This window comes from Chionomys nivalis, chromosome 25 (assembly GCF_950005125.1).
Source record: "Chionomys nivalis chromosome 25, mChiNiv1.1, whole genome shotgun sequence".
NCBI lineage: Eukaryota > Metazoa > Chordata > Mammalia > Rodentia > Cricetidae > Chionomys > Chionomys nivalis.
In genome coordinates, this window is record NC_080110.1 from 29,272,250 (window position 1) to 29,288,308 (window position 16,059).

At 54.0% G+C, this 16,059-nt stretch overlaps 2 protein-coding genes across 5 annotated transcripts in view; one reads left to right on the top strand and one right to left on the bottom strand.

Moving 5' to 3' along the window:
* Nucleotides 1-5,932, top strand: Nab2 (NGFI-A binding protein 2). Of its 4 annotated transcripts, XM_057757675.1 has the most exons (8): nucleotides 2-422; nucleotides 649-675; nucleotides 1,793-2,666; nucleotides 3,052-3,185; nucleotides 3,478-3,529; nucleotides 3,623-3,755; nucleotides 3,954-4,145; nucleotides 5,126-5,932. In XM_057757675.1, the coding sequence occupies exons 3-8, from the start codon at nucleotides 1,809-1,811 to the stop codon at nucleotides 5,233-5,235; spliced, it is 1,479 nt and encodes a 492-aa protein (XP_057613658.1). In that variant the 5' UTR covers nucleotides 2-422; nucleotides 649-675; nucleotides 1,793-1,808; the 3' UTR covers nucleotides 5,236-5,932. The 4 variants fall into 4 exon arrangements, with proteins under 4 accessions (XP_057613659.1, XP_057613658.1, XP_057613660.1 ...); XM_057757677.1 differs by lacking the exon at nucleotides 649-675 and having other exon boundaries at nucleotides 3-422; nucleotides 1,902-2,666; XM_057757674.1 differs by lacking the exon at nucleotides 649-675 and having other exon boundaries at nucleotides 4-422.
* The window catches only part of Stat6 (signal transducer and activator of transcription 6), a 17,783-nt gene continuing 7,643 nt past the window's right edge, over nucleotides 5,920-16,059 (bottom strand). The window contains exons 8-22 of the mRNA XM_057757673.1: nucleotides 15,240-15,371; nucleotides 14,954-15,142; nucleotides 14,240-14,327; nucleotides 13,996-14,118; nucleotides 12,529-12,621; nucleotides 12,026-12,232; nucleotides 10,381-10,475; nucleotides 10,148-10,284; nucleotides 9,739-9,885; nucleotides 9,502-9,565; nucleotides 9,288-9,392; nucleotides 9,087-9,173; nucleotides 7,352-7,417; nucleotides 7,143-7,271; nucleotides 5,920-7,065 (exon numbers count right to left, since the gene is read on the bottom strand). Of these exons, the coding sequence (XP_057613656.1) occupies nucleotides 6,876-7,065; nucleotides 7,143-7,271; nucleotides 7,352-7,417; nucleotides 9,087-9,173; nucleotides 9,288-9,392; nucleotides 9,502-9,565; nucleotides 9,739-9,885; nucleotides 10,148-10,284; nucleotides 10,381-10,475; nucleotides 12,026-12,232; nucleotides 12,529-12,621; nucleotides 13,996-14,118; nucleotides 14,240-14,327; nucleotides 14,954-15,142; nucleotides 15,240-15,371 (1,852 nt within the window). The 3' untranslated portion in view covers nucleotides 5,920-6,875. The remainder of the gene's footprint in view (nucleotides 7,066-7,142; nucleotides 7,272-7,351; nucleotides 7,418-9,086; nucleotides 9,174-9,287; nucleotides 9,393-9,501; nucleotides 9,566-9,738; nucleotides 9,886-10,147; nucleotides 10,285-10,380; nucleotides 10,476-12,025; nucleotides 12,233-12,528; nucleotides 12,622-13,995; nucleotides 14,119-14,239; nucleotides 14,328-14,953; nucleotides 15,143-15,239; nucleotides 15,372-16,059) is intronic.

Genomic DNA, 16,059 nt, shown 5'->3' on the forward strand with positions numbered 1-16,059 from the left:
CGGAGGCCCAGAGGCCTCGGCTCCTACACCCCACCCCCCGCCTCCGGTCCCAGCCCCCGGTTATGCCCACGCCCTCCTCCCGCCAGCCCGGCAGCCAGCGCAGCGCCCGGCCTCGCTCCCCGTGCGTCCTGCGGGGGAGGAGGCGCGGAGAGGCGGCAAGCGCAGCCGGGGAGGTGGGGGCAGAGGCACACAGAGGCGCGGAGGCTCGGAGAGAGGAGACGTGGAGGGAGGGACGGAGCCTGGACAGCGGTGGACCGGGGACGCGCGCACCAGGCAAAGCGCAGCGCGCACCAGGCGCCGGGAACGGAGAGGGGAGGCACGGGTGATCTCTGGCCGTCCATGCACAGAGTGCCCTCTCCCACAGCGGAGCAGCCACCTGGCAGAGGAGATAACACCCGCCGGACCCCTCAGCCCAGACTCAAGTTAGTGGGCAAAAGGAGGTGTCGGGGAGTAGAGATGGGTGGAGCTGGACTCGGGAATGGGGTCCGGAGGGTGGAGGTCGAAAAGAGGACATGGGGAAGCGGCACGGGGGTGGGAGGTGGAGACGGATGGAAAAGGGGGTGAGTGTTCGAATTGCGGGATCTTGGGAGCTAACAAAGACCCGACGAACCTGGATACGATAGAGTACTGCCTCCTTTTCCATTCCAGACTTGCTCAGTGGGCATGACCTGGCAGGTGAGCCCCCTGCAAAGAATGTCCCTAAGCGCCAGGGGAAGCTCCAGACCTTCATCTGACAACATTGCAAGGGGTGGGGGCGCTTAGCTGACTCAGTGTGTCACTAGAAGGTAGCGCACCATCCCTAGGTTCGAGAGAAAGTGGTTCATTTGGGTTAAGGGAGCATCTTTGGGGCTCGAGGGGGGTGTGCTTCAGACGTCCCTTTCCATTAACCGACCACAGCGTAGGGAGGGGTAGTTTCCGTGTGCAGCCCCTTCCTCAAGAGGTCTTCAGCTGCTTCCGCACTGCCTTTAGAAGATTAGTGTGGAAAATAAGGGAGACAAGAGTAGGCGGGAGCCCTCAGGCGGTTTTCGCCCACAGACGCTGCCACTGTAGGAGTGTGTGGGAAGAACGGGCCCAGAGCAGAACAATCGGGGCTTCCCTCCCCCATTGCCTGAGAAGAAGAGAGGGGCTTGCTGAATAGTGGGAAGGGCCGCACAAAAGGAGGGAAGGAAGCAACTGAAGGGTACTGGACAGCCTGGAAAGTTGGGGGAGATACTAGAAGGGTGCAGTAACTTCCAGTCGCAGTAAACTGAGGCAGAGGAGCAAGGGTCCATTAGGTTCACTGAAAAGCCAAGGGAGAGGCCACACCCCTCCCTCTCAGCTACCTGGACAAGGAGTAGTCCCGGTTTCCTAAGTTAACTTTAATGTGGGATGTTACCTTAAGTAATGCTGAGGCTGCTGGGTTTTTAGGGGGAAAGTAAGGGCTATAATTTGGGTGAAAGTGGGTCTAGTCGTTTCAGAGAAGTGCTAGTGGGCCTCGGTGTTCAGGATTGTGCTGCCCCAGACCAGAAAGATCAAGAAAAAAGATGAGGTAAGGGTTTCCCCGATAGCGATAGCTGTAGATAGGGCGCTGGCTTTTGGTGCTTCTGGCTAGTCTGGGATCGCATGGGCATGGTTATGCCTCTGAGCCATGCTCAGTTCCCAAAGTGCTCAGCCTTGGGCACTGGGAAGAGAAAGCATTCAAAAGAAAGAAGGGACGAGGAGGAGGCAGAAAAGAGAGGACAATTGTTAGTGTGGGTTGGTACCCAGCAGGGGCATTTGTACTCACTGCCTCTCTCCTGCCCTTCCTTCTCAGGGCAAGTGCCCCAACCATGGCACTGCCTCGAACACTGGGTGAGCTGCAGCTGTATCGGGTCCTGCAGCGTGCCAACCTCCTTTCCTACTACGAGACCTTCATCCAGCAGGGAGGGGACGATGTGCAGCAGCTATGTGAAGCGGGTGAGGAGGAGTTCCTGGAAATCATGGCGCTTGTGGGCATGGCCACCAAACCACTCCATGTCCGACGGCTACAGAAGGCTCTGAGAGAATGGGCCACCAACCCAGGGCTCTTCAGCCAGCCAGTGCCTGCCGTACCTGTCTCCAGCATCCCACTTTTCAAGATCTCTGAGACAGCCGGTACCCGGAAAGGGAGCATGAGCAATGGGCATGGCAGCCCAGGCGAAAAGGCAGGCAGTGCCCGAAGTTTCAGCCCCAAGAGTCCCCTTGAACTTGGAGAGAAGCTGTCACCACTGCCTGGAGGACCTGGGGCAGGGGATCCCCGGATCTGGCCAGGCCAGAGCACTCCAGAATCTGATGTTGGAGCAGGAGGAGAAGAGGAGGCTGGGTCACCCCCTTTCTCCCCACCTGCAGGGGGAGGAGTCCCTGAGGGGACTGGGGCTGGGGGGATGGCTGCAGGTGGGACTGGGGGTGGCCCAGATCGCCTGGAACCAGAGATGGTGCGGATGGTGGTGGAGAGTGTGGAGCGGATCTTCCGGAGTTTCCCCAGGGGTGATGCTGGAGAGGTCACATCCCTGCTGAAGCTCAATAAGAAGCTGGCACGGAGTGTGGGCCACATCTTTGAGATGGATGACAATGACAGCCAGAAAGAAGAAGAAATCCGAAAGTACAGCATCATCTATGGCCGCTTGGATTCCAAACGGCGGGAGGGCAAGCAACTCAGCTTGCATGAGGTGAGGCCTGGGTTCTCAGGACTGCCCTTAACTCCTGAGGTTCAGTCCATTTGCCTCTGAGAATTCTTGCCTTCTCAAACTCTGGACCATTGTCCCCTTGGCCACTCAAGTTCCCCACACACACCCAGCCCCAGCTGCTGCTTTGCCTCCATCAGCTGAAGGGGAAGCCGAGAGAGCAGTGAGCCCAACTGCTCAGCCCTGTGCTGTCGAAGTCCCCCCAGAAATAAAGGAGGCCCTGATCAGGATGCTAGGAGTCCCTCCTTCTAAACTCAGGAAGTTTCTGGGTTTATTTAAAGCAAGCATCCTTTGGATGGGCCTCCCTTGGTGGTGAAGGGGTGAAAGAGTGGGGGAATTGGGGTTCACACTGGCTGCCCTCTTGCCACAGCTCACCATCAACGAGGCTGCTGCCCAGTTCTGCATGAGAGACAACACGCTTTTACTTCGAAGGGTGGAACTCTTCTCCCTGTCCCGCCAAGTAGCCCGAGAGAGCACCTATCTTTCCTCCTTGAAGGGATCCAGGTGAGACCCCCTTTCCCTGGGCCACCTCTGGTTGGAATCCTGCCAAGGACCTGGCTGTCTCCCCACTCCCTGCCTAGGCAGTTCTAGGCCTGCTTCCCGCCCACCTGCATGTCTTCCTCTTGCCAAGTCAACTTGTCTGAGGCCTGCTCTTTACTCCCAACCCCCCACAATAATAGAGATGCCTGTCCAGCCCACTTCTTCGTGGAGTTTTTAAGTAATGCATGTTTCCTGGACAAATTGTGTGCCCTGTGTGTTCTGGGCCCTAAGCCTACCACCTTCCTTATTCTCCTAGGCTTCACTCTGAAGAATTAGGAGGCCCGCCACTGAAGAAGCTGAAACAAGAGGTATGGTTTGGGAGGTAGAAGGGACAGGAAAGGACAGCCTACCGCAACCACTGCCTTGCTAGGTCCTCATTTCCCAATTTTGGGCATCCACAGGTTGGGGAACAGAGTCATACTGAAATCCAGCAGCCTCCCCCAGGCCCCGAGTCCTATGCACCCCCATACCGCCCCAGCCTAGAGGAGGACAGCGCCAGTCTGTCTGGGGAGAGCCTAGATGGCCACTTGCAGGGTGAGTGTCTTTCATCTGTTTGGGGAGGAGGTGGGAGTGGGCGGGTGGGTTGCAAGAGTGAGCCAGGAGTCAACTGCCTGGAACAGGGCTGGGAGGTCTGGCTGGATGGGGGCAGAAGAGCCTATGGGAATGACTTGTCGGTTGAGGGTGGGTACCGTTGGCGGCAGCCCCTGACCTGACCAGTGCCCATGCCCACAGCTGTGGGGTCGTGCCCAAGGCTGACGCCGCCCCCTGCTGACCTGCCCCTGGCATTGCCAGCGCATGGGCTATGGAGCCGCCACATTCTGCAGCAGACACTGATGGATGAGGGGCTGCGGCTCGCCCGCCTCGTCTCCCATGATCGCGTGGGCCGCCTCAGCCCCTGTGTGCCTGCAAAGCCGCCTCTCGCAGGTGAGGCAGCCAGCAGTGCTGTCCCTAAACACCCCAGCTACTCAGGCCCACACAAGGGTCCTCATTTTCTAGGACCAGAGGGGAGGAAGAGGGATCCAATACGGCTGTCAGAACAGTAGAGGGGCTCCGAGCTAGCCAGACCTTGAGCAGGGGCAAGCTACTGCTGGGCTGTTTCCAATGGGGAGGGTCTGACCCAGGTGGGGAATCTTTGACTGGGGGGGGAGGGGCAGGGAACAGAATATGAGGGGTGAAGGTGAACAGTAGAGTCAGCAGTAAGGGAAGCCTGACTAGAACTGCCTAATGCAGGGGGGTGGAGTCGCGGGGAGTTGTGGGGATAGGGTTCCCCAGCTTAGAAGCCAAGGAGCCCGAAGCTGGGCGCTTTGTGTGTGGATAGGAAAGGAGTGGGCCGGCAGAGGGCCGGGCAGCCGCTGGGCTGAGAGTGACGCAGCAGACAAAGCCACCAACCCTGGCTTGGTATTTTTAAACTGTGCGTGGGTGGGAAGTGGGGGCGGGGACTGGAGGGGGGGCTTTTCTTGAGGGAGAAGCTGGGAGTCTGGCTTCCTGTGTTTCCCCTGATTTGGCTACCAAAAAACTGGGGAGGGGGGTTATTTGTAGGATGGGTGAGGCCTGGGAGGGGATCAGAGATGAGTGGGGGTGGCTGAGCCTGGGGAGGGGGAGGGGGAGAGGTTAGAGCCAAGCCGCCCCCGCAGCTCCTGACAGAACCAGAAATTCCAGCAGAGCAGAGGCGGGTGAGACACAGAAAGAGAGAGACACACAGAGACAGAGAGCTACACACAACCAAAATAGGAGGGGGAGCTACATACACTTGGGTATGGAACCCCCATACACACGCAGTGGGCAGGAGGCAGTAATTGAGTAAATGGAGCGGTCTTCGCATTTTCCTGTGCCTGGCCTCACTCAGAACAACCCTTTGGCTCAGTCACCATCCTTGTCTCCTAACTTAGACCTTTTTCTTACAGAATTCGAGGAAGGCTTGCTGGACCGCTGCCCAGCCCCAGGACCTCATCCTGCTCTGGTGGAGGGTCGCAGGAGCAGCGTGAAAGTGGAGGCAGAGGCCAGCCGGCAGTGAAAGTGGAGATGTCTCAGACCCAGGACCTCAGGCTTCTGGCTCACTTAGACCCCCCACATTGTCCATCCTGGAACTCCAGTCACCGCCCTAGAAGGATCCTTCTGCTGCCCTTCTGCCCCATGGGCACAGGACTATGGGGCTTCAAGCAATAACAAGCAGGGGCCTGGCCAGAGGACACTAGGAGGGGTGCAAGGTGCGCCCTCACCCGGCTCAGGGGCATGGACTTTGCCTCCAGCCTCCCGGGGCTCTTCCTTCCCTCACCACACACACCCATTCTCCAGGTGGCCGCCAGTGGAATGAGAAGCTGGACTCAGCTCGGACGTGGGGAAAGAACTTCCTGGGAAGGTCTAGCAACCGGAAACGGCACCGTTTGCCCGGAGACTTGGGGCCTGGGAAAGCTGGGTCTCCCCTCCCCTCCCCATTTTTTGTGCTTCTAGTTTGTTTCTTTAATTTAACAAGTGCTGCGGTTTGCCCACACACCCCCCCCCCGTTGTTATCGCCCCCCTCCCAGCTGTGAGGGTTCTCCACAGTCCCCTCCACCAGCCCCTTAGAGGCCTGGGTTGGACACTGGGTCTCCTCAGGCTGGCAGGACTGCAGCACCTGTCAGACTCCTAGAGAAGTGTCTTTCTTTTCAGACTGTGTACAGTAGATTATTTATTTTGTTATTTTGGAATAAAATTTATTTTATGGCTTAGGATCCATGACCCCCGCTGTCCCCCCAGTGAGGGAAAAGGGACCACATGAGATGTGAGAGTGGAGAGAAGCTGGCAGTGGACAGAAAAATACGAGAGAAACAGCAGCTAGGGCCCCCGAAGCCCAGGGCGTTACACAGCAAGCCCTGTACCACTCAGTCCTTGGGCCCTAGGAAACACAGGAAGCATTGAGTCACCAAGGCTATATGCACTTCAGAGCCACATAGTTACACCCCAAATGGCGTTGGGGTACTCTTATTACAGTGTCTCAGCTTTTCAAATACGTGTCGTCGCACAGGCAAAAGCAGAGATACGTGTTCTGTGCGGCCATATAGTTCATGTGTGACATTTATAGGTTAACATGTCGTAGGTAAACATTGGCACAGCTACACACACTCTGGTGAGGCAGTCCTAACTGGCACAGAGCCTCTTTTTTTTGGCAAGAATTTGGAACTTTGGAGGAACTTGATTTTTAATCTGGGCAAAATTCATACCAGTAATCCGATACCTACACCCTCTTTTTCCTCCCACCCGGGGTCTCCTGAACCCCTGCTTCAGTGCCCTAGGTCTATGCCCCCTGTCCATGGCACAGAGTCTATGTGTTTCTGCATGTGTGTCCCAGGCCCTAGCTCAACACAGGAGCCCTTGGTGCTTGCCTAGTCCCCTCCTGCTCAGTGTGCTCTGGCCCTTGTGTGTGTGTGTTGTGATGCAGGCACGCGGGTACCTGTTACCACATTAGAGCCTGAACATCCCTTTGGCCCTTGTGCTGGAAAAGGGGCCCTGATGTGGCAGGAAGGGCAGAGTGCAGTGGTTCCGTGCGCCGTGTCTTCCCCCAGCCAGCTCTTTCCTCCTGACCGAGGAACAGCTGGAGACGGGAGGCACCCGCACGAGCAGGTGTCAGAGCAGGTCCATAGAAGAGGCTCTGTGTCCGGGCTCCTCCAGCTGGGATCACCAACTGGGGTTGGTCCTTAGGTCCATGTGGGACATTGAGATCCCAGACTGCCCGTAAGGAGATGGTTGCAGGAGGGGCTGGGCCCCCAAGGATCCTCCTCCTGCCTCCCCTTGGCCCTCCAGGAGCAGCTTGTTGAGGTCCTGTTCAGTGGGAGGCAGCAGGGGAGGGAACATGTCTTCACGGACCCTGCAAGGAGGAGGGAAAAGTAGTGGAGCGGGCACAGCACCCGTCCTCCCAGCCCTCACTCCCAGGCTCCCACTCACCAGGGGCCCTGGGGAAAACCTCCCACAGACTGAGTTAGGCAGCCGTCTTCTGCCATGGTCACATCTGGGCAGAGCAAGGGTTCGGGGCTGGATACAGCATGCTCCTGGGACTGGCACTGCAGCAGGCCCCTACCAGGGGTCAGAAGAGGCCATTAGGAGGGGTAGGCATCAGCAGCATGGGGATGATGGGGTCAGGAGAGGTCACTTACTGGGGGTGAGGCTGGTCAAAGGGTAAGCTCATCTGGCTCATGTTGGGGGGCATTTGCAGGTGAGGCCTGGAAGCAGGAAGGAAAGAAGGAGAGTATTGCAAAATCAAGAGGAGTGAGTCAGGAGACAAGGCGCTGGGCCCTCTCCTGACTTAGCATTTCACTGACTAGCATTCCCTCAGCAAGTCACTTCTGTGCTTCCTGGATCGCATTTCTCCCCAGAAAAATGGAAAAATCGTGTGTGTATGTTCAATTTCCACTGTTCCTTTTGTTTTGTTGTTTTAGTTTTCTCTTCTTTTCTTTCTTTTCTTTTCTTTTTTTTTTTTTTTTGGTTTTTTGAGACAGGCTTTCCCTGTCTCAAAAAACTAGCTCTTGTAGACCAGGCTGGCCTTGAACTCACAGAGATCTGCCTGTCTCTGCCTCCCGAGTGCTGGGATTAAAGGCGTGCGTCACTGTGGCCCAGGCTGTTTGTCTGTTTTCTTTTTTTTTTTCTTATTCTTTTTTATTTTTTTTTATTTATTTATTTATTTTTTTTTGGTTTTTCGAGACAGGGTTTCTCTGTGGTTTTGGAGTCTGTCCTGGAACTAGCTCTTGTAGACCAGGCTGGTCTCGAACTCACAGAGATCCACCTGCCTCTGCCTCCCAAGTGCTGGGATTAAAGGCGTGCGCCACCACCGCCCGGCTCTTATTCTTTTTTAATTAAAATTTCCACCTGCTCCCCGTTTCCCATTTCCCTCCCCTCCTCCCAAATATTGCCCCCTCCCCCCATTCCCCTCCCCCTATCCCCACTCCTCTTCTCCTCCCCCCACCCCATTCCCCCTCCTTCTCGATACTGAAGAGCAGTCCAAATTCTCTGCCCTGCGGGAAGACGAAGGTCTTCTATCTATGTCCAGGAAGGTGAGCGTCTAAACAGGCTAAGCTCCCACAAAGCCAGTTCATGTATTAGGATCGAAACCTAGTGCCATTGTCCTTGGCTTCTCATCAGCCTTCATTGTCCGCCTGTTTGTCTGTTTTCAAGACAGGGTTTCTCTGTGTCACCCTGGCTGTCCTGGAACTTGCTCTGTCAAAATGGCTGGCTTTGAACTCAAGAGATTCACTTGTCTCTACCTCCAAAGTGCTGGAATTAATGGCGTGCACCACCACCACCTGGCCCAATGTTTCTTTAGACTGAACTATGGCTCATTTTCCTAGGCCTACTCCACATCAACTCCCAGGAAGACAGAAAAGCCCTTCACTAAGAGCTGATTAAGCAACTTAATGCTACTTGGGGAAGAGAAAGGTCTAGGCCATTTCAAGGGTCATGAAGATTAAAAAAACTCATCACAACTCATGCGGAGCACACACTCAGCATGGGGCATGTGTTCAGTCACAAATGCCAAGCAAGTACACAGCACGTAAGGTACTGTAAATCTCACAGGCAGGAGAGAATACGCTAACCGTGTTCGCTACAAACTCTCAGCTCAGCCTCACACATTATGAACTCATGGAATCATAACAATAAGTGTATTCCCTTGTGCAACAGAGAATGTCATTACTATCATCCTCACCGAGGGCTAGGTAACCAATACAAAGTCGGCAAAGCCGGAACTCAAACCCCAGCGATCTGAATCTTAGGCATCACTACCATGGATGCACAAAGGCTGGGGTCAGCCGGTGCTGCTGTTCCCACATAAGCCTCACCACCCACTGCTTGTGATCAGATGCTGCCCCACCTCATCCTCCCCAGGCTGTGACTTACTCCGGAAAGGCTGGAAGTACGTTATTGATTGACTCTTCTATGGGGAGGCTTTGAAATGAGTGGATGGGATGAGATGGTGGAGGGTACCTGAGGAAAGAAAGCAGACTGACGCAAGCCCTTCCCCTGGCGAGCCCACACCCGTCTCTCCTCTGAAAGGTTTCGGCTCCAGTCAGTCCCCTCCTTGTCTCTCAGCCTCCTCACCCCATATCTGGGTTGAGTTGCATGGTGTTATCAGGGGCCATTCCAAGATCATACGGGGGCACCATGGTGGGCATCTGGGGCTCTGGCGTAGGAAGAGGCTGGTCCCTAAAAGAGAAGGAAGTACATGTGACTGACAAAGGCCACTCCCTTCCTGCAGATAAGTACCAGCCCCCCGCCCCCCGTCCCCACCTACGATCCACACCATCACACTCACCTTTCCACAGTCATCTTGATGGCTGTTGAGACGTAGCCCCTCCCGTCCTTCCCCATCTGCTCAGCTGTGGTGGGAAGGAAAGGGGAACTGAGGTGCACCCAACTCTCGAGGAGGTGGGGAGGAGGAAGGTTGATGGATAGGTGGAGGTGGGGCTACAGAATGGGCGGGAAGACAGGGATGATACACAGCAGTCAGGGAGGAAGTGGGTGGCAGGGGGAATCAGAATGGCCCGCTCACGCTTATAGTGGCTCCGGAAAGCCTCATCCTTGGGTTTCTTGGGGTAGAGGTTTTTTAGCTGAGCAAGATCCCGGATTCGGTCCCCCAGTGAGCGAATGGACAGGTCTTTAGCAGAAAATGGCTGGATGTTCTCTATCTGTGGGGAGCCTACAAGAGGAGTAAGACCCTAAGGACTCCTATGTTCAAACTTCTCTTTCCCCCACCCCACACAAGACCCAGTCACAGTCCACCGTGGCACGTGAGAGAAGGCCTAAGGTGCAAGCCTTGCATGAAGGAGACCCATTCATCTCCATTGCTATGGGAGCTGAAGGTTAGACCACAGGAGGAGGGTAAGACGTCAGACCTAAAGAAGAACTTCCTAAAGATCGGGTGGACATCAGGATAGCCAGGGCTGGCTGTGGGGACTCACCGTCTTGACCCCGGATGACGTGCGCGATGGTGATGCCCCCGATCTCAGAGTCACTAAAGCGGAGGAGGAAAGTTCCATCTGGCTCGTTGAGGAGAAGACTTGTGACATACTGCTTGCTAATAAAGCCGATGATCAGCCTGGGCAGAGTGAAGGAGGAGACATGCATGTGGACACTGGGTGCAGAGAGGGAGCCGCAGGCACAGGTGCAGGGCCGCCTGGGGCCAAGGACTCACCGGTCTGACCAATAGCTCCGGAGACAGCGTTTAGTCAGGTCTAGCACACCATCAAACCACTGCCAAAAAGTGAAGCCCCGGCCCAACAGGATCTCCTGAAGGGTGGAGAAGAGCAGAGGTGAGCGGGGCAGGGGCCGAGCTGGAGCAAGCACAGAGCTGAGAGTGTGAGACTCAATGGTTGAGGACCTAAGGCCCATCAATGGCGACCACTTACCTTGACTACATTGGGCATTCCTTTGGGCTTTTCTGTAATTTATTTGGATATAATAATAATTCTGGATACAGTATAACAATCACAACAACTAAATGGATGCTGAGAAGGGTAAGTGACTTCCCGGGGTCCACACTGAAGGACAGAGTGGAGATTCGAGTCAAGCAGTCTAGCATGGAGCCCCTCCTAATCACTGTGCTAAACTCTGTCTTCAGGGCTGTCCTGCTGTCCTGTCTGTCCTGCTGTCCTGTTCCCTTCAGTAACGCATTCTCTGGTCACATGAGCTTCTTCCCCCACCCTCCATTTTTTTGTTTGTTTGAAAGAGGAAAGACCTAAAGTGGGATCCAGGGGAAGTCACTGTACACGAGAGGCAGGGGAGTTTAGCATTCTTTTGGTGGCTGTGCTTAGTGACCACCAAGGGCAGAGACAAGCGCTCCTTTCTCTGTGCTCTTGACTGACTCAGTCCCCAGCCACCTTATTTTGGAGACAGAAAAACACAGGAGCTAATATGAAAGGTAAAAATACAGGGCTCAGTGGATGGTGGTGGTGCACGCCTTTAATCCCAGCACTCTAGGAGACAGAGGCAGGCGGGTCTCTGTGAGTTCGAGGCCAGCCTGGTCTACAAAGCGAGTTCCAGGGCAGGTTCCAAAGCTACACAGAGAAACCTTGTCTCAAAACAAAAACAAAAAAAAACAAAAATAAGAAAGGAAGGAAGGAAGGAAGGAAGGAAGGAAGGAAGGAAGGAAGGAAGGAAGAAGAAATGCAGGACTCTCCTTGAGCATTTTTGTACCTAGGAGGCTAAGACTGGAGGAACTTGAGGTCAAGGCCAGCCTGGGCTACACAGTGAGTTTGAGATTAGTCTGAGCTACATAGTAGCAAGACCTTAACTCAAAAGAAACCTGGGTTTCTACCTCAGTGTGTTTCTTGCTATGTGACCTGAACAAACTATGGGACCTCACTAAGCACGGACTCATCATCTGTGAAAGACATAGAGATAACACCTCCCTACGCGAAAGGGATGTTGGGCAGATTAAGGTAGTTAACACACACAGTGTGAACCCATGCCCAGCATGTAGTAAGCTGTCAGCACACAGCAGCAGTTCTGCTGCACAGTCTTGTATGATTTCACCCACGTTTTGCAATAGACTATTTTCCTAATGGGTCAAAGTCATTTTTCAAGGCAGAGTTCTGTTTGCACACAACTGGACTGAGTCATACAAATCACTGGAAAAAAAAAAAAAACGGACAAGGCCCCCAGACCAAAACTGAGGGATGTCAGAGAATGCCACAGAATGGGAAGTTTTCTCTCTGGGCCACATGATGGTAGCACCGTGAAGACCCTAAAAGTCTGTCCCTGGGTGGAGGCTAGGGAGGTCTTGAGTGCCCCAAAGATGAAGAACTTGGGGTAGGAAATTGAAAGGACAGGGTAATGACCTTGTTGAACTGTGACCAAGACACACAACGGTGCTGGAAGGCCTCCATGCTGAGACTGTTGTCATTGAAGATCTTCTGGGCCAGGAAGAGGAAGTGTTCTGGTAACAGCCCCCGGTTGGTCCCCACCTCAGCCATGAACTTGAGGTTCAGAGTTTCACACATTTTCTCCCAGGGCACTCTTTCAGCTACCACAAAAGGCACGCGGTCCTGGGTAAAAGAAGGAGAGAGGGGGCGTGGCCAGTCCTCACCTGGTGGCCTCCGTTCTTCCCAGTTCCCTGAGCAGCGGCAGTGCTGTTCAAGCTGGCTCACAAACAGGGGTTTCTCAGCGGCTGTTTGTGGTGCCCTGGCCTGACGGCTGTATGTACAACCAGCATGGAAAGATGTTGGAAGCACAGAAGCAGACCCACCGGAAAGACATGCCTGCCACTCACCAGCCAGGACGGCCCCATCTTACTGCATAAGAACCCACCCTGCCCCATCTCCCACTCTGGGTCTTTGCTTACCACCTCAGAGAAGGCATTGTCCCACAAGATGGTGGCTTTGGCATTATTGTCTTGGTTGCCGTGGACGATAACCACCAAGGGCAGAGACAGGGCCTAAGGGGTAGGGAGAGAAGTTTATCCTTAGTGGAGACAGAGTGTCCTCAAAGAACAGTGTGTCACTCCAGTATGCTGGGGAGTTCACATGACATCATTAAAAGCTGGTGGGCATCACTGGACACTTGCTCAATGAGGACAGCAGTGTAGAGAAGCAGTTACAAGTCAATGTGACAAAGTCAGACTTTCAAATACCAATCCCAGTGCCCAGAAGCTGTGTGACCTGGGCAAACTATCGAATCCATGACCCAATGTCATCATCTGTAAATCGAGGTTAATAGAACCTATCTTACACTGCTATCTAGAAATACGTCCTGGTTGGGTTTTTGTTGGCACAAGCTAGAGTTATCTGAGAAGAGGGAACCATGGTTGAGAAGACGCCTCTATAAGGCTGGTTTGTAGGCAAGCCTGTGGAGCACATTCTTAATCAGTGATTGACGTCAGAGGGCCTAACTCATTATAAGCGGAGCCACACTGGGCAGATAGTCTTGGTGTATAGAAGCAGGTTGAGCAAGCCATGAGGAACAAGCCAGTAAGCAGCATTCTCCCATGGCCTCTGCTTCAGTTCCTGCCTCCAGGTTCCTGCCCTGCTTGAGTTCCTGTCTGACTTCCCACAGTGATGGACATTACCTGGAAAAGTAAAGGGTAATAAGCCTTTTCCTCCCCAAGTTGCTTTTGGCCATGGGCTTTATCATAGTAATAGTAACCCTAAGACAAAACCAGCAGATCGTGCGTGCTTGGATATCACTGGAAATAGTGCCCTGTTCTATAACAAGTTGTTGGCAAATGTGCATGTGTATGTGAAAAAGTGTGTGCTTATGGGCTGGAGAGATGGCTCAGAGGTTAAGAGCATTGCCTGCTCTTCCAAAGGTCCTGAGTTCAATTCCCAGCAACCACATGGTGGCTCACAACCATCTGTAAAAGAGGTCTGGCGCCCTCTTCTGGCCTTCAGGCATACAGACAGAATATTGTATACATAATAAATAAATATTTAAAAAAAAAATGGGTAAAAAGTGTTTGCAGCACAAGCCTGGTGACCCGTTAGATCTCCAGAACCCACATAAAAGTAGAAGGGTTGTCCTCTGATCGCCACATGTGCTCTGTGACATGGACATGCTACCCCCCCAATAACGATGATAATAATATTTAAAGAAGAGTCTAAAGGCAACATAGACTACATCATGATACCCTGCCTCAGAAAGGTGAGAAAACAAACAAAAGCCTTGGTTGCTACACAGGCTGTTCCCTGGATGCACCCTCCAGGTCTTTTTCCTCTCAGCTCTGTTTGGCCCGGCGTATTATCCCAGAAACAGGAGATATGGGACCCAGGGCTCTAGCAGGTTCCAGGCCGCAGCAGGCTGGGTCAGAGCTCACCTGCAGCTGGATGAGGAGCTTGTTGGGGCCCAGCATGAAGCTGGTGGAGAAGAGCACAGCACACTTCTCTTCTGTCACAGACTCTGTGCCCTTCCGCTCACAGCGCTTGATTTTCTTCAGGAGCTGCCAGGGTGAGAAGGGAGAACAGGGAAGGTAAGAGGCAAAGGCTCTGTGGGCTCCTTTCTGGGCCCTCGACATCCTTCTCAAGGCGAGGGTACCCCTCCTGTCCCCCAGGGCCTCTCACCAGGTTCTTGAACAGGGCTGAGCAGCAGTTCCCGGGAATGCTGTTCTCCAGAGGCACGGTGTTGTTCATGATCTCCCCCGTGCTCTCCCTGCCAGGGGTCAGAGTGGGAAGAGCCTGGCCTGTGGTGAGGAGCTAGGCTCTACAGGGGATGTGCTGACCACTGCTGTCACTGGCCCTGGCTCTCTATGTCCCTACTCTCTCTCTCTCTCTCTTTCTCCTCTCTGTGTGTGTCTGTGTGCATGTATGTATATTGCTAGTACCCAGTACCTTGGCATGCTAAACACCCATCCTACCACCGATCTACACTACCCTATGTGTTTTTAACTTTTATTATTACCGCTGTTGCTGCTGTACATGGGCAAGATGCGGGGTGCATGCATACCGAAGCCAGTTCTCTCTTCCCACCTTTCCATACGCTCTAGGAGTCAAATGAGTGTCATCGGGCTCACGCAGCAACCCCCACTGTGCCATCTTGCTGGCCTCCCTCTTGGCTTTTAAGGAGAGAAGTCTCCCTCTTGGCCAAATCCTGATGATTCTTCTTAACAGAGATACCCTTCCCTTCCTCTGCCTTGACTAGTCCGAGTTCAGAGACTCCACACCCCAAAGGTCTCTTTCCCTCAGCTCCACCCTTTATGAAGCCAGCCTCCTCTGACCTTTATCACACACACACACACACACCCAGGCCTTCTCCAACCAAGGCCAGCCTTCACTTACACTCCAGTCCCAGGCCCCTGTGGCAGGCTTAGTTCTCTGGCCTGCTTCTCTGTCACCATGTCAGCCCTGACCAGGGGAGGCTTGGCTGAGGTTCCCAGGAGCTGCATACCCAGCAGGAACCGAACTCCAGCCTGGAACTTAGTTTGTGTCTTCAGAACCTGAGGGGGCTGCTTCTCCACCAGAAAAGAACTGGAAGGGTGAGGAGGAGAGAGTTAGGCCTGGTCCCCTTCAGGTGGCCTCGTTCATTTCCTGGCGTCTGCTTACAGCAGGGGCTTCTAGTGTCTACCTGGTCACAAGAGCTCGCAGGACTTCATCCAGTCGGCTTAGCAGCGACGCCCTGGTCTTGGGCTCAAGCTCCCCACTGGCTGCCCCCACCTCCTGCTGCAGCTGGGAGTAGATTTCCACGAGGCTTTCACACCTGTGTCAGGGAGCGCAGAATTCAGGCTGTTTTCTTCAGCTTAAACCCAGGAGAACACAGGATATTGTGAAAGCAGGCTTGGGCTGAGCAGTAGGCACGTGGACTCAGGGGGGTTCTAGGACCTATCTTGGCTTCCACGAGGAGCCCACTGTCAAGACCTAGAGTCCCTGTGGAGAGCCCAGCAGCCTCTTCCTACAGTTCCAGTGCCTGAGGCACTGAGTCCTTTAGGGGAAAAAACAATGTGCCACCACCCCCACAGACCAAATGGAAAAGGGGCTCTCAAGCCAGGCCAGGCACGGTGACTAAGCAGCTATAATTTACAATTCCAGTACTCGGGAGGCTGAGGCAGGAGGGTTGCAGTGAGTTCCAGGTCAGCCTGGGTTATATTGTGACTTCCAGGACATCTTACAGTGTAAGACATTGTCTTACACTTAAAAACAAACATACATAAGCCAGGCGGTGGTGGCGCTCGCCTTTAATCCCAGCACTCAGGAGGTAGAGGCAGGCAGATCTCTGAGTTTGAGGCCAGCCTGGTCTACAAAGCAAGTTCCAGAACAGTCAGGACTACACAGAGAAACCCTGTTTCAAAAAACCAAAACAAAATGTACAAACATACAAGCCAGCCCCCTCCTCTGGACATGGACCTGAAGAGACAAATAATGGCAGACTCTCTATTTGTGTCTCCTCA

Coding starts and splice junctions, on each gene's coding strand:
- Nab2 (XM_057757674.1), top strand. CDS start 340: ATGCACAGAGTGCCCTCTCCCACAGCGGAGCAGCCACCTGGCAGAGGA. Junction 3,530..3,622: donor TGAAGAAGCTGAAACAAGAG/GTATGGTTTGGG, acceptor GGGCATCCACAG/GTTGGGGAACAGAGTCATAC. Junction 4,146..5,125: donor TGCAAAGCCGCCTCTCGCAG/GTGAGGCAGCCA, acceptor TTTTTCTTACAG/AATTCGAGGAAGGCTTGCTG.